This window comes from Gracilinanus agilis, chromosome 1 (assembly GCF_016433145.1).
Source record: "Gracilinanus agilis isolate LMUSP501 chromosome 1, AgileGrace, whole genome shotgun sequence".
Lineage (NCBI taxonomy): Eukaryota > Metazoa > Chordata > Mammalia > Didelphimorphia > Didelphidae > Gracilinanus > Gracilinanus agilis.
The window spans coordinates 400,913,957-400,940,317 of record NC_058130.1 but is presented as its reverse complement, the minus strand read 5'-3'; the positions used below and the strand labels follow the sequence as shown (position 1 = coordinate 400,940,317).

Sequence of the window (26,361 nt, the reverse complement as noted above, 5' to 3'; positions counted from 1 at the left end):
GCCATGAAATAATTTCTTCCCCATCCTCCTTGGGAAGGAAAATGACCACCACTATCCTGAACAGGTTAGAATGATTAGCCAAATAAAAATAGTGATACACATGAGGAGCTACACTTATGTTTAAAAGAAAAAAATGCTTTATAAACAAAATAAAGTTTCTCCAAAACGGGGAGGTGTGGCTAGACAGTCACTTGAAAAAGACATTTTCAAATATTTGTTTTTAGTGAGCCACAAGCTCAATATGGGTCAGTGGTCAAAAAAATTAATGCAATATTAGGCTGAATTAAGAAGGGCATACTTTCCCAGATAAGGGAGAGAGCCCTATAGTAGCTTGCTATGGTCAGACTCCACCTGCAAAATGATATTCTGTTAGGGCAACTTGGTGGCACAACACATAGAAGGACTCTGGAGTCTGAAGTACCTGAATTCAAATCCAGCCTCAGATACTAGATGTGTAATCCTGGGCAAGTTGTTTAACCCTGTATGACTCAATTTACTGATCTGTAAAGTGATCTAGAGAAGGAAATGGCAAAGCATTCTTGTATCTTTGCCAAGAAAATACCAATTAGGGTCATGAAGAGTCAGACACAAGTGAGAATCAAGTCGATCAGATTGATATACTATAGAACAGTGGCATGAAATTCAAATAAAAATAAGGGACACTAAACTACCCATGAACATCCCTGTAAGTCTCATATTAACTTAGAGAACATGTTAATATTCTCTCTGCTTTATTATATTTGTATTTATTTTTAAAAATATTTCCCAGTAACATTTTAATCTGGTTCAAGCTACGTTCAGGAGTGCTTTGAGTCACATATATATGACACTTTTGCTACTGAGCATCCAGAGGAAGGCAACTAGGATGGTGAAGAAGAGAGGAGAGGGGCAGAAAAACTACAGTTATTAATTTACATCCACATAATGGAAAAACAAGTATGTTTCAAAAGTGTTATTTTCGAGAGCAGAAAATGAGGGGCTACCCTTTGATTGGGGAATGACTAAACAAATTGTAGTATCTATCGGTGATGGAATACTATTGTGCTAAAAGGAATAATGCACTGGAGGAATTCCATGTGAACTGGAATGACCTCCAGGAATTGATACAGAGTGAAAGGAGCAGAACCAGGAGATCCTTATACATAGAGACAGATATTCTGTGGCACAATCAAACGTAACAGACTTCTCTACTCGCAGCAATTCAAAGATCCAGGACAATTCTGAGAGACTTATGAGAAAGAACACTATCTACATTCAGAGAAAGAACTGTGGGAGCAGAAACACAGAAAGAAAACATTTCCTCGATCACATAATTCGATGGGGCTATGATCAGGGATGCTGACTTTAAATGATCATTCTAATACAAATATTAATAATATGGAACTAGATCTTGATCAATAATACATAAAACCTAGTTGATTTGCTTGTTGGCTATGGAAGGGGGAAGGAAGGAGGGGAAGGAAAGAATATAAGTCATGTAACCACGGAAAAATTTTCTTAATCAGTAAAAAAATTTAAAAAGAGCAGCAGAAGAAATTGGCATTTAAATGGCCCTTTTAAACTTTGCAAAGCATTTCACACACACTGTGATCTTCACAATTACCCTGTGAGTTAGGTGTTATCATTCTTCCTACTTTACTCACAAGGAAACCAAAGCTCAGGGAAGCACAGGGTCATATGTAGGATTAATGCTTGAAGTGGGAGTTGAATTTTTTACTAACTCACTAACTTTACTAACTCACAGTTAGGCACTCTTTCCATCACAATACATCATCATTCTGGTAAACTTAATACAGTACAGTAAAACAACTCAAGTTGTCCATCAAGTGGGGAATGAATGAACAAGTTGTGGTATATAGTTGTAATGGAATATTACTGCACCATAAGAAGTGACAAACAGGATGAATTCAGAGAAACCTGGAAAGCCTTATATGAACTGATAGAAAGTGAAATAAGCAGAACCAGGAGAACAGTATATACAGTAGTAGAAATATTGTATGATGATCAGCTGTGAAGGACTAAATTACTATCAGCAAAACAAGGTTCCAAGATAATCCCAAGTTGTTAAAAAGTGAAATAAAAAGTCAAAGAAAGAAATGTTGGAATCTGATTGGAAATCAAAGAATGCCATCTTTCACTTTATTTCCATCATGAGTTTTTTATTATATGTATGATATGTATTTTTATCATGGCATGGGAAATACAGAAATATGTATTGTGTGAAAGCAATGGTGTTACCTAAAACAGATCATTTACTGCTTCAGGGAGATGGGGGAGGGAGGAAGTGAGAGAATTTGAATCACAGAATGTCAGAAAACAATTGTCAAAAATAGTTTCTACATGAATTTTTTTAAAAGTAAAAAATAATTTTAAGAAAAAAGAAAAATAGCCCAAATGCAAAGTATATTATGAGATGGAAAAAATTACATGTTACAAGAGGGGAACAAGGGAAGGAGTTATTCCAGAAGTTGAAAAAAAATTACAGCAGCATTCTCTCAAATAATCATTTTTTAAAATGCTACTGGCTCCGAAAGACCCCCTTGAGAGCTCATGTCAACTGTTCCCACAGTCAAGTTTTTGTTTCTTTCCTTGAGTGCCAATTACACACACAGTGACCAGGGCAGTGTGACTTTGTCAGAACAAATTTATATAGAACTTTTTTTTCCTTGAAAAGAATGAATTATGGACCCAGTAAGAAAGGAGCTCTATGCACTGACAACTCAGACTGATTGGGGCAAAGAATTGTTTCTTCCCAAGGTAGATTGTAGGTTCATTGATTCTGAACCACATATTTTATAAAATAGCCAGGAATGGAGAAGATGTCTGGGTGGAGGTACCAGGCTCCCATATCCAAGGATTATAGAAAGATTTTAAAAGAATGGGTAACTTTGATTACAGTAGCTGAAAATAGAATAATGGAAACCCATTCTGGTGAAGGATCAGGATTTTTTTTTTGTTTTTAGGGCCAAGCCTCAGAAAGGAAAAAGGGTGATAGGAAAATATTCAGGTCCAATAACTGTCCTGTGGTAGGGGAGGTGATGAACAAAGGGAAAACTGGAAAGCAACTAAGCAAATTAAGGAAGCATAGATTAGTTTATCTGTCAAACCTATGGATAAGGGAAGAATTGATGACCAAACAAGAGAGAGAGAGCATTACAAGATGTAAAGTGGATAATTTCAATTATATTAAATTAGAAAGGTTCTGTACAAACAAAACCAATGCAGCCAAGGAAAGCAGAAAACTAGGGGGAAATTTTTACAGCAAGTATCTCTGATAAAGGCCTTATTTCTTAAATATGAAGATAAATGAGTTAAATTTATATGAAAACAAGTTATTCCCTCTTTGATAAATGGCTAAAGGATATGAACAGGCCATTTTCAGATAAAGAAATCAAAGCTATCTATAGTCACATCAAAAAATAAATCACTATTGATAAGAGAAATGCAAATTAAAATGACTCTGAAATACCACTTCATACCTATCATAATCAGCTAAGATGACATAAGAAAAAGATAAATGTTAGAGGGTATGGAGGAAAATTGGAACACTATTGCACTGTTGTGATTTGTGAACTCTGATTTTGTGATTTGCGAATGACTCTGGAGAGCAATTTGGAACTATGCTCCCAAAACTTTAAAACTGTACATACTATTTGGTAGGTCCATAGCCCAAAGAGATTTAAAAAAATGGAATTTTTTAATTGAAAATTGAGGGGATGCTTATTGGCTGGGGAATGGCTGAACAAGGTGTGGTATATCAATGTGACAGAATACTAGTGTGCTATAAATAAGAAATTATGATGCTTTCAGAAAAATCCTGGAAAGACATATGAATTGAAGCAAAGTGAAATGGCAGAACTAGGAGAACATTGTACATACTAACAGCAATACTGTGGAATAATCAACTGTGAATAAGTTAGCTATTCTTAGCAATACAATGATCCAAGACAATGCTAAAGGATTTGTAATGAAAAAATACCATCCACCTCCAGAGAAAGGGCTAATAGAATCTGAATAAAGATCAAAGCATACTTAAAAAAAACTTTATTTTTTTTTGGGTGTGTGTGTGTGTTGGTCTGTGTTTTCTTTCACAATACTACAAATATGGAAATATGTTTTGCATTGACTATACATGTAGAAGGTATACCAAACAGCTTGCCTTCTTAATGAGGAGGGAGGGAGAAGAAGGAAGGGAGAGAATCTGGAATTCAAAAATTTTAAAATAAATTTAAAAATTTTTTACATATAATAGAAAAAATAAAATATTTAGAATTTTTTGAAAAGAAAAAAAGTTGAACAGTCACAGTACAACTTGTGTAGACTTTTTTTTTTTTTAGAGACTGGATCTCCCTATCTCATCTAGATTGAAAGTTCAGTGCCTCAGCATAATAGAAACATTGACCTATTTTGGATTTAACCTGCCTTCCTTAAGGGAGCCTGGTGTTTCTTCATATTGGTACCTTTTGCAGGTCGTGTGTTGGAAATGGTGTGGATGAGTTGATGGTTAAGTTTTCAGTGTGAGTCTCTTACTCCTTGGAAATGGGTAAATACCTTGGAAATGGGTAAATACCATGAATTTAGGCAATTTTTTTGTTGGTCATTTAGACTTAAGAAAATATAATACAGATTAAACTTAAAGGTGTGTACACTTCCCCCCCACCGGAGAGCCAGTTGTTAAACATTTACCAGAACACACCTGCTGCAAATATTACTACAGTTCAGAATTCTTGAGTTCAAACGATCACCAGATTTGAACTCCTCATTAGCAAATATAATAGATGTGTACTACCATGTAAAACTAGTTCAGATGTTCCAAGCCTTTTATGCCATGAATCTCTCTGGCAGTTTGATGAAGCCCATGGAGTCCTTCTCAGAATAATGTTTTTAAGTGAACAAAATAAAATTCATAGAATTACAGAGAAAAACAATTATACTGATTTTTTTTTAAATATTTTTAAACAATTTCATTGATCCTAGGATAAGCACCCTTGTGAGAAGGTTTATGGGCTTTAGAGCAGGAAAAGACTTCATCTAATTATACAAACTCCTCCTTTTACAAATGGGGAGAGTAAAGCTAGGAAAAAGTAAGTGATTTAAGCAAAGTCATGGAGGTAGTTTGGGGGAAGAACCAGTACTAAAACCCAGGCCCCTTAACTCTTGGGCAAATACCCTTATTATGTGTAATATGTATACGATGTTTAATATGAAGTCAGTGTTGGGTAGCAGAGAAATGGAATGGGAATCAGGAGAGAACTGGGTTCAGATTCTGCCTCCAGCAATTATTAATTGTGTGACCATCAGTAGGTAAGTTGGTCAGCCCCTGGGAACTTTAGTTTCTTCATCTATAAAAGGCAGATAATAACAGAGCCTATCTTATAGACTTACAGCAAAGCTAAAATTGGATATCATATGTAAAGTAATGGCAACCCAAAAGATATTATATAAATGTCAACATATTATTACCATAATAAATGCTTTTATAAAATCTATATTCTCATCTGAGGAGTGAAGGACAATCAAGGGCATCCTAATGTTCTCCAGCAGGGAGAAGTGGGTAGCTAGTGTCAGAACTGAGAAAAGAAATCCAAGTTCTCTGGATGCCTGCCCCATCTTTTCTTCATTAGGTTGCAGCCAAATCTTCATAGGCAACACATTCCTTTCCCTTAGGCAGCCAGGTAGGCAGCATTCAGAGACAATAAATTCAATTATAAAAATTAAATGACACATATGAGGATGGAAACCCAGATTACACCTGCTTAGTCAGCAGTATCAAAAGCCTTATCTAATCTCTGTGCAGATGTTCCCCTACCTGTTCCTCTCTGCTAGTATCAGATTTCTAAGGTGAGGGAAAGGCTTATTTAAATCCATAGAAGAATTATTTTAAGTCAGGATATTAATACACATAGCATTAAATTATGAATTTGTTATATGATTTATAAGATTAGCAAAAACAATAATTACAGTAATAATATTGTTTCCTCAGATAACAACTAAGTAAAATTGCTGGGCTTTCTCTCTCATAGATATGAAGAGGTTTCAAGAAAAAATAATATCTCTCATTTCTACAGTACATTAGGATGATGAGGCACTTTACCCAGAAAACTCTTATGAATTATGCATCAGTATTTTACAGATGAGGAAACTGAGGCTGATAGATGCTAAGTTGCCAAAGCAGGCCAATTCTAATTCTATATCATTTGCATTCATGTTGTTCCCTCCATTCAGAATGCCAACACCTCTCACTATAACAGTCTACTTTTTTAACCCTTACTTTCCAAATTAGGATCAATACTATATATTGGTTCCAAGGCAGGAGAGTGGTAAAAGATTGGCAGTGGGGGTTAAGTGGATTGCCTAGAGTCACACAGCTGGGAAGTGTCTAAATTCAAATTTGAACCCAGGACTTCCCTTCTCTAGGTCTGGCTCTCAATCCACTGAGCCACCTAATTACCCCTGGTAAGTCTTAAATGCCATTCTCAACTCTAATTTGTACCTTTTGGGGGCTTGCCTGTCACAAATCTGGCAAAATAATTTGCCATTTGCATAGGTCTGATCCTCTCTCCTTTGTGGTCAAAGATTTTCAGTGGTTTCTCATTATCGAGGAGAAAAAGTGGCAATCCAAACTACTTAATTTGTCAAATGCCTTAAGGGGACTCAACCATCTCACCTTTCTAGACTTAGTATATAATGTAAAACCCAGTGGAATTGTGCATTGGCTAAGGGGGTTTAGAGGGGTTTGGGGGAGAGGGAAAGAACATGAAACATGTAACTATGGGAAAATATTCAAAATTCAAAATAAAGAATAAAATGATTACTTAAAAATAAAAATAAATAAAAATAGACTTTATACATATTCTTCTCTTTCACATAACTGCATGGTCCAGCTGAACTAGTCACTCAGAGTTCTTCACTTGCTTCTGGAGCTTTGCTCAGGCTGTCTCCTCAGCCAGGAATGCACTCCTTCTTCACCTCTGCCTCTTTACTCTCTGCCACCCTTCAAAGCTCCACTCAAGTGAATGCTCTCAATCAAATGAAGCCTTTGTCAGTTTTCCCCAGCAATGGAAGAAGATTCTAAGCCATTTTTTCCAACTAGATTTCACACCATTTACCCAGTTAAACTGCCTTCCTACTGTTCTTATATTTGAATCTATATTCTTCTGTCTCCATGCATTTGCATAGGGCAACTCCTATATCTGAAACATACTTTCTCCTCAATTCTATTGAAATCTTTCTCTTCTATTAAGGACAAACTATAGCACCATCTCCTCTACAAAGCCCTGCCTAATTTTCCCATTCCCAAATTTGTCTTAGAACACAAGGCCTGGATTCCTCTTTTGTCACTGTTGTTTCTGGATTTCCTAAATTAACCTGGTGAGACAAATCAGGAAGAACACAGCCTCATTCATTGTGGTGATAAAAGCCCAGGTCTATTGAGGGTGCATTTAGGGAATGCTGCCTCCTTCCATTGTCTGGTTCTCACCTCACCAAATGCAGGTTAGTTTCTGTAGTGATAGCCAATTAGACAATGAAATGGGAGTTATTTGTATAGAAGGCATATCCTCCAATTACATGATGGCAAGAACAATGTTATTTTTCTTCTTTTCTTTCTTCTGCATTGTTGTTGTGTGTTTTTCACATAGTGGGTACTTGATAAATTGGAGAGCTAGAGAGTGAAGTACCAAACTCCTCCTAAAGCCTTCCTTTATAGAGGACAGAAACTGGGTTTTTTTGGCTTTCTCAATTCTACATCTGTTGCTCTGCTTGGTTCCAACTGTAGGAAACAAGATGTCCCTCCCAGGAAGAGCTCAACACTTCTAAACTCACCACCAAAATACTGCTAACTCAACCCTTCATTGACATACCACCTCCCTCAGTCTCTTCTCCCCCCTGATTTGAAGGCTGGAGGGCAGAGAACCAAACTCTTCCCAATGCCTTCCCTTCTAGAAGTCAGAAACTGGACTTTCAGCCCACTCCATTCGGCATCTGCTATCATAACTAGTTTCAACTCCAAGGAATAAGATATCCTCTGGTGTCTCTCCCTCTCCACTCTCTAGCCTCCCTTTGTGTATTTTCCCCATTATGTTTGTAAGTTCACTAAGGGCAGGAATTGCCTCTTTTTCTTCTAGATCCTTAGTGTCTTACATAATATCTGGCACAGAGTAGGCATTTAATAATATTTGTTGAATTTAAAATAAAAATCTGTGCAGTTGAAGCCACATGCCTGTGGCCACATAAACCAGTAGTGTTAGAGGGAAATAAAGTGAAGTACTTTAGATCTGATCCTCTTCTGCACTTTTCCTTTGCAAGTGACCCCAAAATGCACCAAGTGCTTTCTCTTCAGAAAAGTTCAAATACCTATGGAAGCTCATGATAAGTAGACAACAAATTTATTAAACTTAATAAAATACAAATTGTTGGGAGAAGAGGGATTGACTCATGATCTTTTTTATTTCCCCATAGCATCTACTCACTATAAAGAAAATAACTCAGTAAGTATTTACTGAATGAAGGAAATACTCAATTTACATAACAGATGCTATTAGAAAATAGCTACTTTGGATTTCCTACCAAAGTTCTTGGACAAGGAACTCTTTACAAGTGGGTAATGACTTCAAGAAATAAGGTTTTTCTAGAGATGATGCCTATGGAGGGCAGGGTGCCTTATAGAGAGGTGAGAAACCAGATGGGAAAAACTAGACTATTTTTTCAATTTGCTCACTTCAGGATCTTAGTGATCCAAGAGTGCAATGGAAAGACACTTTCTGGTCCCCATTGCTTCTCCTTTCTCAATGTTCCCAACAGAGGTGTTCCTTTGAAGCTGGATGGAAATCCAATTTTGCCAATCAAATTATATTTTAAATGCATTATGTGACTGCATTAAGACTTGGATTAGAGTCAGCAATAAATGGGTGAATCTTTTGGTAAAACAAAGGACTGGTTTCTGATGCCAGTAACTTACTGGCTAACTTACTTCATTAGAAATTCATATATCAGTTTTCTTGGGTAAGTTATTATCATTTAATACTCAGTGAATGTGACATCACTGCCTCTGTACAGGTTGTCTGACCCCTGTCAGGGATGGTTTCCCTCTAGGGCTCTGTCTCTTGGAACTGCTAGCAACCTTATAACTCAGTTCAAATGACTCCCCTGTAAAATGTCTTTCTTGAATTCAGTGACTGCTGCCCAATCCCTACTCCAATGCAATTGAAATAACTTTTGCTTATTCTGTTTAGAGATTATACAGCAGTATGATGGATACACTGGCCAACAGGTCAAGAGGGTCTGGATTTGGCTCCTGCTTCTGACAGACATAGGCCAGTGTGACCCAGGTTAAGTCATTTAATTTCTCCCTGACACGAGCAACTCTAGTTCAAATTGTATAATAGTTTTAGATCTGTTTTAGAAGGTTCTTTCTCAGAATTTCTCTACACCAAAGAAATCAAAGGTCTTGTGAAAATAAGTAAATATCATGCATTTTTTATTCTATGAACATTTTGATTTTGTATCTCTTCCTGCCCACCCACCCCCTCACTTATGCCCCAGAAAAATGCAAGCTCCTTCAGGGTAGAGATTATTTCATTTTTGCCCTTTTATTTGTAGTGCCTGGCATCATGGCTAGCTGGCTTAATAAATGCTTATTTAATGAAATATTTAAATAATAGTTTAAGTGAGTATTTTTCTGGGAAATTCTGTATATCTTTCAGAAAAATTTGAATCCCGCATAGCACTTGACCATATAGGAGAGTCAGTCAATATTTACTGAATGAATTAAGTCATATTTGAGTCTGCAAAATAGATGTAAATAGGAAATAGATGCCCTGGATTTTCTACCAAAGCCCATCTCCTGAGCCAGCATATAAACTCCTAAGCGGTGGTTTGTGACTCCAAATAATAAAGCATTTTTTCATTTGATGCCTGGGGAAGGCAGGCAGACTTGCATGGAAGCAAGAAACCAGATGGGAAAAGAAATGTTCAAACTTCAATTACATCCAAGATATTTTTTTGGCCAGTGAGCAACTCCAAGGTTTCTTCTCCCTCCACCTCATTTTATTTCTAAGTATTTACGTAAAAATCAATGTTTTATTGATTCTCTATAAAATAATATTTAATGAATATCAGTTGTAAAATTAACACACAGGATTCTAGCATAGTGGCCTGATCCCGAGGCTGTCTGAAATAGAAACTGAGTTTTTCAATAACAAGGAAAAATTATTGTTTATTTTTCCCTGAAATGGAAAAGATACTCATTGCAAGTGGAGAATTCAGAATTCTGCAGGAAGAGGCACTTTTGCAACATTTAAAAGAATGTGACTGTTTCTCAAAGTAGTGTCTCAACACATCCTATCTTGTCTTGTGCTTTTTACAGACTATAAACCATCCTTGGCTCATTCTAAGAAAGCAAATTACTCTTTTCCTAAATCCTTTCTTTTGAAAATCACAAGTCATACCAATCATTTTACTTTTTTAAAACTCTTACCTTCCATCTTAGAATCAATACTATGTATTGATTCCAAGGCAGAAGAGTGGTAAGAGCTAGGCATTGAGGGTCAAATGACTTTCCCAGGGTCACACAGCTAGAAATGTGGCCATATTTGAGCCCAGGACCTGCTGTCTCTCTGCTTGGCTTTCAATCTAATGAACCACCTAGCTGCTGCCTATTTTTGTTTTTGTTTTCCTTTTTTTAAACCATCTGCACTATGCTAGCCACTGGTGATACAAAAATGAAAAAAGGGAGAGGGAAGAATAGGTTTGGAACCCAAATTCCATTGGGGGAAGTCAATATGTACATAGATAAGAAAATATAAGGGCAGTCAGATGACTCTGTCAATAGTGTACCCAGGCTAGAGTTAGGAAGACTCATCTTTGCGAGTTCAAATCTAGCTTCAGACACATCCTAACTGAGTGACTCTGAGCAAGTCACTTAACTCTATTTACCTCAGTTTCCTCATCTATAAACTGAAATGAAGAAGGAAATGTCAAAACACTCCAGTATCTTTGACAAGAACACTGCACACGGGCTCATGATGAGTCAGACATGACTATAAAAAATTACAAAGAAGGGGGCAGCTGGGTAGCTCAGTGGATTGAGAGCCAGACCTAGAGATGGGAGGTCCTAGGTTCAAATCCGGCCTCAGCCACTTCCCAGCTGTGTGACCCTGGGCAAGTCACTTGACCCCCATTGCCCACCCTTACCACTCTTCCACCTATGAGACAATACACCGAAAGTTAAGGGTTTAAAATAAAAAATTAAAAAAAAAATTAAAAAAAAATTACAAAGAAAATTTATAATGTCTTTCCTGAGATGGAGAGGCAATGTGGAATGGTTCATAGAAGAGTTACCTTAAGGGTCAGAAAGGTCTGCTGGCAATATCTGCCCCTCATATATACCGCATGTTTGTCAATTAGCCTTTCAGGGTCACAGTCAACTTTCTAAGACTCTTGTAGAGCAATTGCTTATCTGCATTGGTGGGGAGAGAGTTGTCTTCCCAGGAATCCTTCTTTACCAATAAAATCACAGACTTGGACCCTTTATGAGATTCCTTTTTTCTCACCAGGGTTGGCATAAGGAATTCATTCCAGAGATAAGCATAAATAACATCTGATCATCTGTCATGTCATATTAGCCATTCCCCTACTCTGCTTCTACAAGTACAACAATTAGGAGTAGAATAAATATGTTAATGCTGCTTTCATTTCTGAAAAGACTGCCAAAATGCTTTCCTGTTCTTTGAACTATAGATTTAGTTCTTTTTCCTTTCTACATGTTACATTATGTCATATTTGGCACCCAGCTGATGTGGAATGTACAGTTTTTGTTCCCTATAACACAAGACATCAGAATGCAACATTAACATGCGTTAATCCAAAGTCCAAATAGGTCAGACCCCCAGAGAAGTAATTCTGACATATTTGCTTCGATTCTGGGAAGGATTCCCTTGTGGACCACTAACTTCCTCAGTATAATCAGGGATCCACAAGGTCCAAGGATAGACCTCCTTCTTGTTTTCTCAGTTTTCTCAGTTGGAACCAACTCGTCATGACCCAATTTGTGGTTTTCTTGGCAAAGATGCTAGAGTGGTTTGTCATTTCTTTCCAGCTCATTTCACAAATGAGAAACTGGGGCAAACAGGATTAAGCGACTTGCCCAGAGTCACAAAGAAGTATCTGAGGCTGGATTTGAATTCAGGAAAATGAATCAGGTTCCTGACTCCAGGCCTGGTGCTCTATCCATGGTACTTATAGCTATCTTTAACAGTAGCATTAAAATGAGTAGAGAACAAATATCTTCTAGTCTGTGTCCTCAGAGCTAACTATGCCGACCTTCCTTTTCAATTTCACTAGTGCTGATGCTATAAACTTATAACCCAGCTCTGCCTATCTATCAATCCATCCTGAATTAGCTGACTTGCCTACACTGACTCCTTTTTTTTTTAAACCCTTATCTTCCATCTTAGAATCAAAACTGTGTATTGGTTCCATGGCAGTAAGAAGGGTGGTAAGGGCTAGGTAATGGGAGTTAAGTGACTTGCCTAGGGTCACATAGCTAGGAAGTGTCTGAAGCCAGATTTGAAGCTAGGACCTCCTGTCTCTGAGCCTGTCTCTCAATCTATAATTCCTCAACCCAGAATTAACCAAGATTGAAGAAAAACTGAAAATTAATTAACTAGTTAATGGCTATAAAAATAAGTTCAGGATTCAGGAAATTTGTAAAAATCACCCAATTTGTAAAGCATTAGGCCAGCTTTTGGAACATAGAAACCATAACAAATCAGGGTTGATTAGGAAAAAAAACCATGCAAGTTTCATATAACTCCACGATCAAAGCTTGAGAAAAGTCAATCTGTGCTATAGGTATCTTCCCTCTTCCTGATTTATAGGAAATTAGGCTATTCCTTGAAGAAGATACTTAATGGTGTCTTAGACAACTATTTACCTTCTCTATATACAAAAAGGAAACATGTTCTAGGCCATCTTTTAGATAACTGTTAAAACAAAACACACAGTGTTCCAAAACTTTTAGTACCATTTAAGTTTTAATGCAGTTTCAAACTTTTTTTTCTTCTAAAACTCTAGACTATACAATCAGGGTTAAGTAACATGAACAGGGCAACATACCTAAGAAGTATCTGGGGGCAGATTTGAATCTACCTCCTCACAATTCCAAGTCTGGCTTTCTATCTACTATGCTACTTAGCTGCCCAAGTTCTACACTCTTAAAGCTTAAAACTTTTGGTTCACTCTATCTAGTCCTAATATGAGAAAGGGATAGTAGGGAGTGCCAAATAAATTTATATATCCTCTAGTTGGGAAAAACTATACATACATTCACAAGAAACATAACAGTTTAAGGGCAAAGACTTTTTTCCATTGTGGCTGCTTCTTATTGGAAAAAGGTGATTTTACAGGCTTTTTCTACCTTTTCCCTCACATGGCTAGAAGTTCAGAAAGCATTTACCATTTTTCATATTCTTTTGCTCAGGCTTAGAAACTTCCTGCTTAAAATCTTAGATCTTTTTGCCTAATCAGAAGCTCTTGCCCTCAGCAAGAATGGTTTAGTGGGATCTAGAGAGGATGTCTTTATTGCTGTTTCCTATCTCCCTGGAGTACTTTATTATTAGTTGTATCTGCCATCATTTGTCCCAAGAGCTTTTCTGTGTCTTCTCTCCAAATGAGGCATCTGGGTGGAACACGGGATAGGGTGCTGGATTGAAAACTCTGGAGTTCAAATCCTGATTCAGAGAATTACTTATCACAATTGCTAAGCCTCGGTTTGCTCATCTATAAAAAGGGAGAATATTAGTACCTTCCTCAGGGATTGTTGTAAGGTTCACATAAGTTAATGTGTTATGTTTTGCAAACATTAAAGCACTATACAAATACTAGCTTTTAATATTGTGATTATAATTATTCTCATAAGTGTTGGGTCTATCATCTCCTGCCTATATGTGTGACTTTTTTAAAACTTTCTATGGTGTTTGAGAATCAATATTAGAAATTGTTAAAGTCAGTCAAAACTGAATGCTTGAAAATAATGACCAAGCTTAGCCTCAAAGAAAAAATGTGAGAAGACATCTCTCCCTACTTCTTTGCAGAGATGGTGGAAGATGGGTATAAGACATCATATTAATATCAGATCTTTTCAATATGTGGATTATTTTGCCTGTTTGTCTTTCTCTCTTCTTCTCTTCCACTTTCTTCTCTATCTGGATCTCTTCTTTAGTGTTTACTCCAGACTACACATTCTTAGTTCCTTTGACCAAATTAATGATCATGCCATTCATCCTTTTACCTACCATCCTGATCACCATTCTGGACATGCTCTAGTTTGTCAGTGTCATTCCTTAAATATGACATTCCAAAATGTAACATAATTATGAGATGTGGCCTAAACGGGACAGAATATGGTAGGACAATCAGCATTAATTGTCTTAATACATTCTAAGATTATGGACTTTTTTACTACTATATTATAATGTTTGATTCATATTTTGCTTGCAATTTGCTGAAGTTCACTGAATCTACTGAAGATCTTTTTTCAGATTGATTTCTGACTAGTTGTGCCTCTCTTCTCTTAAGAGTTGACTTTGCACTTATCACTCTTAAATTTTATCTTCTACTCAGCACAACAACAAAAATTTGGATATTTTGGTTGATTCCCTTCTCATGCTCTTTCTATACTATCCTATACTATCATCCTATTAATTCTATATGTGAGCAATGTTCACAACAGCAGATTAATAAGAATTTTTTAAAAAGTAAATAGATCATTGCATTTGATACAGAGTCCTTCTGGTCTAATTCTCCATGCTCAATAGGATTTCCCATTACAGTGGTCCCAAGACACACTTCTCTTGGAAACCTTCTGGTTTCAGCACACTCAGCAATTGTTTCGACTGTGGCACGAGTGTACTTCCATGCTAACATCAGGGTCTCTATTTTTAGTCAGAGGCCATTACTTTTATAACTTAAAGACCCAATAGGCATTAATCTATTCTTGGCCTCCTCTTCATAGGAAGAAGTTAGGTCAAAGAAAAAGAAACATGCAGGTGCAAGAGAGAATATATCCAAATTTACCCAGCACATAACTCTTTTATAATGAATTGGTCCCAATAGAGGGGCACGTCTCATATGGTAGAAAATATCATTGTGACCTTCCTTGGGTTTAGGTGTAACATCCTTTTGGAACTCATCTGATAATGTTTCCTAGTCTATACCACTAGCTACCTTAACTTACTGAGCTCACTCCCAGTCTGCTATAGCCAGATATTTGACATCCCTCATTAAAATGATGACCTGTGGGCAGCTAGATGACACAGTAGATCAGTGATTCCCAAAGTGGGTGTTACCGCCCCCTGGTGAGTGCTGCAGCAATCCAGAGAGGTGGTGATGGCCACAGGTGCATTTATCTTTCCTATTAATTGCTATTAAAATAAAAAAAATTAATTTCCAGGGGGCTAAGTAATATTTTTTCTGGAAAATGAACGGTAGGCCAAAAAAGTTTGGGAACCACTGCGTAGATAGAAAGTCAGGCCTGGAGTTGGAAGGACCTGGTTCAAATAGACCCTCAGATACTTCTTAGATGTATGACCCTTGCCAAGTCACCTAACCTTGTTTGCCCAGCCTCTGCCCTTCTATCTTAGTGTTATTAACAAGACAGAAAGTAAGGGTTTAAAAAAATAAAATAATTATCCCCTTCTGGCCATATTCTTCCTGTGAGGGCAAGCAGGTAAAAGGAATCACTGAACTTAAATTAAGAAACAAACAAACAAAAAAATCCTAAAATTCTTCAAAACAGAAATCTTGTAGCTGAAAAGACAAGTTTAAGTACTTATTTGGAAATTAGTGGTGCTATTTCTCAAACTCCAGTATTAGAGTATCTCAGATCTAGAAGCGTCTTTAATCATAACCTAATTTAACTTAGTTTATAGATGAGGAAATTGAGGCACAGAAAAGTGAAATGCATTAGCCACTATCACATAGCTATTTATTGGTCTCCTGATTCTAATTTCAGTTCCCTTTCACAATCTAACACATCACCTTCTGGTCAGAACACAAGAAAAGAAGTTGGATCATTGTTTTAAAAAAATGAAAAATTTCTTTCAATGAGCTCAGTATTTAGTTTCAGCCTGTAAGTGTGGGGACAGGACACACAACCAGTGACTGTATAATACACATCTCATATACAACAAAGAGTCCGATATAAGGTTTCCCTGAGTATAATGTATGTGGCACAGAAACAAATTTTCCAAAGTCACCTTGAATAACGATCAGCCTAATCATGCTGTGGTAAAACCATGAGAGAGCTGAGTTTGAATGATGGGCTCTGATAATGAGTAGTTTTGCACCCTTGGACAAATAACTTACACTCTCTCATCTGCAAAACACAAATAATACAGTATACCTAGCTTTCACGATTGCTATAAGGAAGTCCATTAGAAATTTCGTAGTGCTGTGGAAATGTGAGCTATTACTATGACTTGATCAGAATCATAGCCCAGCCTCTTTCAATTGACTAGCTGTGTGACTTTGGATAAATCATTTAAATTTTCCAGTCTTGTTTTCTCATCCATCAAGGATGGGATAAGATAGCTGTGGTCCCTTCCAGAATACAGGATCATAGATTTTGCATTAGAAGAGACCTCAGAGACTATCTAATTCAACTTCTCATTTTACAAATGAGGAAACTGAGTACTATACAAGTTATACATCCTGCTCATGTTCACACAGGTAGTAAGCATCAGGGCTGGGTTTGAAATCAAGACTCTCCAACTCTGAATATAGTTCTCTTTCCAATTTACTCTGATGCCTAGCTCCTTAATACACCTAGGAGGTTCAGTGGATAGAGAGCTAGATTTGGAGTCAGAAAGACCACAATTCAAATCCTGGCCTAGTTACTTACTACCTATGTGCCCCTGGGCAAGTTACTTAACCTTTGTATGCCTCAGTTTCTCCAACTGTATAATGGGAATAATAATAATAATAGCAAATCTTAATGCACCATATATCTATGTATACATATGTATGTATGTATGTATGTATATATATATGCATATATATTGTTGCTGCTATTAGGTAACAATGATATACTGTATAAAGAAGTAGTTAGGGAAGAGAATTATTGAAAGTCAGAGGATTATTCCTACCCATAGATGTCCAGGACGCCAATGAAGGAGTGCTGCTTAAGGGAGGTATGGAGAGCTTTATTGATATGCTCCACGATCCAGTTGAACAGCTGGGCATAGATGTGTTTAGCCAAGGCATTCCTGGCATTGACCACCTGCTGCACAGACATGGTCTTGACATAGGTCTCAGAGGTAGTGACCAGTTTGCGGTGGCACAGCCAATGTTCCATCTGACTGTGCTCAACTCCCAGCAATTGACAAAAATTCCTGAGGTGTTCATCCTGGGGCTGACACAGAGAGATGGAAAGGAAATAATTTAGTGGGAGAGTGGTGAGTTATGTTCCCAGACCATGAACACACACACACACACACACACACACACACACACACCATATAAAGTATTTTTCCACCTATGTCTCAGTCACCCTGAGTTCAGGAGTTGAGAACAATCAAGAGAGTCTTGCCCTCTTTGGCATTCTAGAACTCTATTTATGCCCATGAATGTAGTTCCTTGAATAAGCTACTCAGTGATATAATTTGTTACTAGATTGGTGCCATAGGAATTGATCATTACACTTGCTAATGACCAAATTATTACAGCTTTAAAAATCGCCCATGGTATTCTCTGGTGCTGTTGGTTTCCTCATCTATTACTGACTGCCGCCACCTAATTGGCAGGGAGGGATACATGACTGAAGGAGGTAGAATAAAGATTGACACCTTGAGAAATTGTAAGCTATTAAAGTGAAAGTGAGTGCAGGGAGCAATAGTCAGGGTGAAGGAGATCAACACTAGAGGATTGACAAGCTTTGCCTACAGATTCTTATATCCAGTGTTTAGCTTGGTTCTTAAAAGGGAAACTTGACTGCATCTTCTTACTTGGGACTCTTACATGAAGATGAGGGCAGCTAGATGGCACAGTGGAGAAAGTGCCAGACCTGAGTCAGAAAGATTCATCTTCCCAAGTTCAAATACAGCCTTAGACACACTTACTGGCTGTGTGACCCTGAATAAGTCACTTAACCCCATTTGCCTCAGTTTCCTCATCTGTAAAAAGAGCTGGAAAAGGAAATGGCAAACCAGTCCAATATCTTTGTCAAGAAAACTCCAAATGGGGTCTTGAAGAGTCATACATGACTGAAATGACTGAATAACAAACTAAAATTAGGAGTGAGAAATTCTAATTCTGGTTCTGCTACTCACATGATATGACATTAAAACAAAGACAATGACCTTCTCTGGGCCTCAGTTTCTTCCCCTGTAAAATGAATAACATGGACTAGATGATAGAGATAAAAATCCAAAACTGAAAGGGACTTTGGATGCCATTAACCTAGGACACCTAATAGCTCAAATTTGATGTTAAAATTTAGTATTAACCATATCTGGGAAGCTTTCCAAAGTAGATTCAGTGATTCCTAGTACCGCAAAAGGGTCAGGATTGGGCTTAAATTGTTAATGTTTTTAAAGCAGTGAAATCTATTGGAAGTATATAAAACATAAACACACACATACACACACTCAATAAAGATACAAAGCTTTGTTACTGTCAAGTCAGAAGGCAAGGACTGGGACCTAAATTTTAGCCTAGCTCTAAGGTGGTAGACAGAGCATTGTGTTTGGTGTCATAGGGGGGCCCTTTCTATTCTCCGCTACCAGTAAGGGTGTTGGATAAAGTCATGTCAACTTATCTGTAAAATGAGAAGGCAGCACTGGTCTAGCTCTAAGACCCATTCCAGCTTTAAATTCCACAGGTCTATGAAGCCACTCAGAACAAGTGACCTAGAGATCACAGCAATAGGAGTCTTCAGGGTCTAAATCCTTCATTAAAATTTTTTCCCCATTTTTCCCCAATTACACCTAGAAACAATTTTTAACATTTGTTCCTTTTTTTTTAATTTTGAGTTAAGAATTCTTTTCCTCCTTCCCACCCTCCTCTATTTCCCTCTCCCTGAGATGGTAAATAATCTCATATAGTAAATTCTTCATTTTGTAGATGAAGAAAATGAGGTCCAAAAAAAGAAAAGGAAGTCCACTGTCACAGAAGTAGTCAGTGGTAGGCTAGAACTAGAATAAAAAGAGGTGAAGAATGAATCTTCATTCAATAATGTCTCATTGATGTTAGGATTCATCCAGCAGAGCCTGGATATGGGTGGGGAGGCTTCCAGATTGGTGGGACTAGGCAAGGAACTACAGTAACTAACAGGCTCAGGACCCCTGGAAGTCTAAGGTGGGGCCTGATGGTACTGAATGAGGCAAAGAATCCCAAAATCTTCCCTCTGATCTAAACCCATTTCCCCTATTTAAAAGATGGGGAAACTGCTGCTTGAAAAGGCAAAGTAACTATCAACTATTGTTGTTGTATAAGCAGCAGCAACAGGGTGTTTTAGGAAAGTGTTTTCATGGTAAATGTCTCCAGACTTTCACCCCGAAACCCTGGAAGCCTGCCTCCCCAGACTCCATTTCCTAGGGTAGTGTATAAGCTATCTAGGAGCAGGTATTGTTTCCCAGCCCACAGGAGGAGCTCAAGAGCTCTGGCTTGGGAATCAAGAGGATACAAGTTCAAATCCCATCTCTAGTCCTCCTTACCAGTGAAACTTTGCACAAGTCAATTAACCCCCTTAAGCCTCAGTTTTCTCAAATAAAAAATGAGGGGGGACATGACTAGATGGCTTCTCAGATCCCTTCCCACCCTAGGTCTATGATCCCATAATCAGTTCCATGATCTCCAGCTTCCTAAATGAGATATGTACTCATAGATCAATAAAATCAATCAATCAATCACTAAACATTTATGTGCCAAGTACTGAGAGTAATAAAACTCCTCCTTGAATTCAAGCTCCTATCTTTTGTGGACTTGAAAATACTCAAATGGAAAAGTTTAACTAAACTCAAAGATTCTCCTTCTGATTGATCAAAATCAGTATGTCGGTCCTACAAGAAAACCTGCAAGTCTCCTTCTGTATGTATTTCCTTCAGTAAGAATTAGCTCATTCTTTGAGATGCTCCCTGCCTATGTCCACCTGGGGAAGCTGATAATCCAGCAGTCTGCTGGAAAGCATATTAACTTTGAGGATGAAATGGAATCCTTCAGAACAAGATGTGCCATCACATAATGGCTTCAAATTGCTCATGGGACAAGTCTCCGCCTGAGGCTGCCTTGTAAGATGTAAATGACAGCTTGTTCTGGGAAAGTGAATGCTGACCACCAAGCCACCTTCCTGCTGAAGTCTAGCTCCCAGAGGCTTTTCTATTTTTCATATTTCTATTTTTTATATTTCTGTTTTCTATTTCTGTGGAATGATATAGTTGAAAAAGTACTTGATTTGGAGTCACAGAACCTGGATTCAAGTTTGGATTGTACCATTTGTGTGATCTTGAGAAACCTGCAAAATGTTAATAATAAAACTTGTACTACACATACTTCACACAATTTCTGGTAGTCAATTAGCATTCATTAAGTGCTTAATCTGCGCCACAGTGGTATTTAGCACTGTGCTAAATGCTGGGTTCAAAAATAAAGGCAAAAGGGAGCAGGTGGGTGGCTCAATGGATTGAGAGCCAGACCTAGAGATGCAAGGTCCTAGGTCCAAATCTGGCTCAGACACTTCCTAGCTGTGTGAACCTGGGTAAGTCACTTACTCCCCATTGCCTAGCCCTTAATGCTCTTCTGCCTTGGAACTAATACACAGTATTGATTCTAAGATAGAAGGTAAGGGTTTAAAAATAAGTAAAGGCAAAAGAAAGCATAACTTCTAGTGATGGAAACTTGCAACTAATAAGGTGCAAAGTCTATATGGGCCTCAGTTTTCTCATCTGTAAATCAAGGGGTTTGAAGAGAAGGAATAAACATTTATATAGCACCTACTATATGCAAAGCACTGTGCTAAGCACCTTTTATGATTATTATCATCCCATTTGATTATCATAGCAATTCTGCAAGGTAGGTGATGTTCAATACAAATTTTACACTTAAGGAAATGGAGGCAAACAGTGACTTCTCCAAGGTCACAAAGCCAAGAAATATCTGAGATCAGATTTGAACTCAGATCTTCCTGACTCCAGGTGTGGCAGCAACTAAAATTTTGGAGATGATGATCTTGAAGGTTCTTTTAGCTCTAAAACTTTATAAAGTTCACATTCATATAGTGTCTAAAGCTTTATAAAATTGTCTTATAAATTTATAAAATTTATTAAGTTCTATAAAATTTTCTTAATAAACTTTCCAGGTTTCCCCAGATGATAATACATCCTGGGTAAATGAAGATCATCTGAAAAGGGAAGGATAACACTGGGGGCTGGGTTTGGTGAGCAGAGAGAAAGGTCATCTTTTTTTAAACCTTTCTCTTCTGTCTTAGTCTCAACTCTTAAGACAGAAAGGCAATGGTTAGGCAAACAGTGTTCAGTGACTTGTGAAGGGTTACACAGCTAGGAAGGGTCTGAGGCTAGATTTGAACCCAGGTCCTTCCATCTCCAGGCCTGGTGCTTTATATATTGAGCAACCCCCACTGTCCTGGGAAAGCTCTTGAGTAAAATATATGATAAACTTGAATGTGAGCTATTATCATCATAAGACATTAGAACTAAAAGGAGCCTTCAAGACAATCTGAGTCCCTCATTTTACAAATGAGGAAACTGAAATTCAGTCAAGTTTGTTCACTTGTCTGAGGTCACCTGTCCAAGCTCATTTGGAAAGTTGAAACCAGAACCAGGAGTAGAGACTAGGTTTCCTGATCACCAGCTAGTATCTTGCCTCTCTGTTTACTTAGTAATGGCATTTCTTTTGGCTAACTGTCCAGAGATGCTGGATATTTTTTTGGTTTTGTACTTCATGCTCAGCAGCACTGAGGGTTCACAAAATGCCCTTGTTCTACCTAGATTGGCACCCCTGACTTAAAGCTGTCTGTCTTCATATAAAGGGACTAGAGGGTTCTTGGCAGACCTGGAGCTGGCAAGTCCCCAACTGGCTGAGTCTGACCTGCTTCCAAGAAGTGCTTAATCGCAAGGTCTAGCACCACTCCTGGGTCCCCTGATGTTCAAATGCACTCTTGGCAACAGGAGCCACTCCAGTATTGCCTACTCACTTTCTCACTGAGGCTTGCAAAATGTAAGTTTAGTGAGATGCCAGTCAGAGAGGACTCTGAGAGGGACAACTACTGAAGGCATCCAAGACCCTAGTCATATAACACCAGGTGAGCATAGAAAAGAATTGGGAAGCTAGAACATGTGCTGCTTGGAGAACCAGTCCAGACGCTGGTATCACTACTTCTGAAGCAGGGTACACGGAGCATATGCAATCTCTCCTGCCCTTCTGACTGTCGATTAACAGTGATAACAGACTGATTTGGCATCATGCAATTACATTTAAGCTTAATTAAATGTTGCTAAATCCATTAAAATACTCTGCATTGTGGGGAACAGATGAGTTTTATGGGTCCAGGTTGCCAAATATAGGAAACAAATTGCCTCTGGTGTTCAAGTCATTGTATGTTATAGCATCTCCAAGGTAACAGTGGCAGTTGCATAGCATATTTTAATGCTTTAATTAAAAATAAAAATTGCCCAGCATGGGATGTTCCACCCACTGTAGAGAAGTCCATCCAGAAAAGTCACTACATGTGCCTTATAGGAACAAGGTAAAACTAAGTCTTGAGAGAAAGGCCCTGTAGGGTGCTGCTTTCTACTGACAGGGTTGTAGAGGAGGAAATGGAAAACCTGGATTCAGTTTCCGACCACTTCACAATTGTGGGGCTTTGTGGGTGTCCCTTGATCTGTTGGGTCTGCTTTATTAACCTTGCTTTACTACCACTTGGAACCTTCTTTCAGCCTGAGCTTCACTTTCACCTCTAAAACATCTAAGCCCTTGAGAGCATCATCTGTCATTCCTTTGAATCTCTCCAACTCAAGAGTTTCCCAATGAAAAGTCTCTCAGCCATGAAAGCTTTGGAAAGCACATAAAATATATACAAAGCATTCTGGAAGTTTTGAAAGTATTTGTGTGGCAGTGTCTCTGTGAAGTGGATAGGGTAAGTGGGACCCCACTTTACAGAAGAGAACAATGAGGTCTAAACACTAATTAAATAGGGTCAAACTACTTAGAGTTATATGAATAGCAAGAGCCAGATCCTGGATTTGCAACCACATATCCTAACTTCAAATCCATCATTCTTTCCATGAAACTATGTTTCCCAAAAAACACTGACTGAACCAAAAAGTCACTTAGTTAAGATACAATAGACAAATAACAGTTTATTTTCCCATGATTCTATTGACTTTCTGTAGAGTTTAGAGTATACTAGATAAATTGTAATCTTCTTGAGGACCAGAATAATGCCTTATAGTTTGGTATATGTCACTGAACATAGAAACAGCCAGAATAGACTTATCTTACATCTTTTTTTTACATTATTTTACTCAGCACAGCACAGTGCCTGGCACACAGTGGGTGTTTGATGGCTGCGTACTGATGGAATGACTGATTACAAGCAACTGACTGGTTGGCTGATTTGACTGGCTTTCTCTGTGCATTACCTCTTTTTAAGGCACGGTGTTATCATTGCATTATAGGAAAGGAGAACTATAAAACACCATACTTACTACATGCCCTCAAAAAATTTGTGATATAGTGGGGGAAACAGACAAATAGTCATGAAAACATATGCATTTGTATTTAGACCTCAGAAGTCTTAATGTTACAAAGAATGGCTCTTTAAGTACAAACAATCTAATCTAGGGCTTACTATGGGTAGCTCTTGCTTGATACTTCTGACTTGTGTCTATAACTATTCTCATATATTTATTTTATCTCTAAGTAGAGGGAAAAAATCCTCTGAGGTAGGGACCAGGGCTGGTATCTGCTATTTCTTTTCCCCACAGTGGAATATCTAGCACAAAGCCTTCCACAAAGCTCTTTCTGATAACAATATCTTGTAGGGTGTTGTGTGCCTGGGGGCACTTGATAATATCCATAGCTATATAACATATAGCAATATTGAACAGGCTTTGGTGGGAACACAAAATAAGAATATTGGAGTCAGATGATTCTTCAATTCCATTGCAGAAAGCATATGGGCCAAAAAGAAGTTAGTTCTTTCTAAAAGGCACCACCACCCAGTAAATCACATCCATCATCAAGATGCAGGCTAAGAAAACATTATCGTTAGAAATAAAAAACTCCTCATATTCTTTGAGTGGAAAACAGTGCATGAGTAGTATAAACTCTATAGCCACACAATAAATTGTAAGGATCGTGTAGATAGCAGGGGCATTCAACTCACTGATATGCTACAGGAATCTCCATCGCGTTCAGCTTGAATCTCCACATTTCCAAGGTGCAGGATAGAAGCAATTATCTTAAAAATATTTATCTGATGGGACTCTCTCACTCCTAAAAGATAAAGGGGAAGGAATCAATTACTCCCAATTTCCATGGCAGGACAGAAAGAGAGATTTTTACTGTCTTAAAGGATGTGTGTGTGTGTGTGTGTGTGTGTGTGTGTGTGTGTGTGTGTTTGATTTTTGTTCAGAGCCAATAATTTCACCATTTCTAAGACCCTTGACAGGTAATAGTCATTCAAAGGAATAGTGCTGAAGGTGAAAAGGGTTCCTGGGATGAACAATTAAACCTTCACCCAGAGCCACCTGGGTCATATTGGCTAGATTAAGGGAGCATTTTAACTTGTTTAGAAGCAAAACATAGGTGGCCATCAGGCAGACTCATCTTGGACTTCATTTCAACTAGAGGTTTTAAGGACATTTTTATGGTTCTCCAAGGAGAGGCAATTTATCTGTAATAATCATTCTCCAAATATAATCTCCAGCAAACATCTGTGACACACATCTAAAGGGCTATCAGGGATTCTATGGGGGATTGTTATGATAAGGGCTTTGATGGCAAGCCAGTTGCCAGTCTCTTCACAAGCCATTCGTTGCTAAACTATACCTATCAGAACCACACCTTAAACATAGCCTGGATAAATCTTTTCCTGAATTTACGTAGATATAAATATACACAGTCGAATTTCAGTTTTCTAGGAGAATATAGGGCCACCAGGTATGGATAATGAAAACATACATTTATAGTTTTCATAATGGGATTTTTTTTAAAGAAGCAAAGCCCAACTTTCACTTAGGCTAATAGGAAAATGAGTTTGTATTCTCTGCATGTAGGCTAGAAGACAAGAAGTAGCCAGCTAAGATGGGAAAAAAGTGTCACAGATCATTCAGAAAGTTAATAATGCACTTACACCCACACAAACAATCACATTCTAGTTTTGATTAATATTTTCACCCCCCAACCCTTATCCTTCAAATGATTCAAGGGCCAAATGAGCATCTGGCATTACATGGTATCTCAAAGAACTGGTCAAAGAGAGGTAGGTTAAAGCGCCACTTATATGGTCTAGTTAGGGGATGGTACTTCAGAATAAGACCTGAAGACAAATTCATGTCGCCCCTCCAGGAAGCAAAGCCTTGGATTCTACTTATCTGTAAAGTAATTCTTCAAGCTTCCATGCTCATATCAGGTTTTGAATGTTTCCCTAGTATGCCTAAAGCAGCAGTGAGGAGGAGGCTCTAGGGCTTGAGGGTATTCATTTAATTGAGGTTTTTCAATGTTTTCCTTTTTTCTTTCTCTCTAATTCATTATCAAATGACCATCCACTGCTGTGACAGGTCTCTAAGGTAACTTGGAATGCTTTACTGAGGGTTACCACAGAAAGACAGAAATGGGATTATGAACTACCAAGGTGGTAAGAATGCTAAAGACAAATTTAGGCTGGCTTAGGAATAGTAGATTATGCAGTTTGTGGAAAGTTAAAATCTCATTTTATAGTATTGGTCAGGACACATTGGAGTTATATTCCCCAGTTCTGGGGAGCAATGGGCTGGGGGTTATACAGTGGATAGAGTATGGGGTTTGAAGTCAGAAAGACTCATCTTCCTGAGTTCAAATCTGAGCTCAGATATTTAATAGCTGTTGGATCCTAGACAAGTTGCTTAACCCCATTTGCCTCAATTTCATCATCTGTAAAATGAAACAGAGAAGAAAATGGCAAACCACTCCAGTATTTTTGCCAAGAAAACTCCAGATGGGATCAAGAAGAGTCATACACAATTGAAAAACACTAAATAATGGTCAACTCCTGGGTATCCCTAAAGTCTCAGTGAAGTTTTAAGCTATTAAAGCTAGGAACTGCTCTAAGAGTTTAGTATACCCCACATTTTAGTTACTATTTGT

The 26,361-nt window shown here is 37.9% G+C and overlaps 1 protein-coding gene across 1 annotated transcript in view; it reads right to left on the bottom strand.

Moving 5' to 3' along the window:
* The window catches only part of MYO5B (myosin VB), a 582,592-nt gene that overhangs the window by 229,721 nt on the left and 326,510 nt on the right, over positions 1–26,361 (bottom strand). Inside the window, exons 9-10 of the mRNA XM_044681604.1 lie at positions 24,401–24,510; positions 17,145–17,410 (exon numbers count right to left, since the gene is read on the bottom strand). Coding sequence (XP_044537539.1) covers positions 17,145–17,410; positions 24,401–24,510 — 376 coding nt within the window. The remainder of the gene's footprint in view (positions 1–17,144; positions 17,411–24,400; positions 24,511–26,361) is intronic.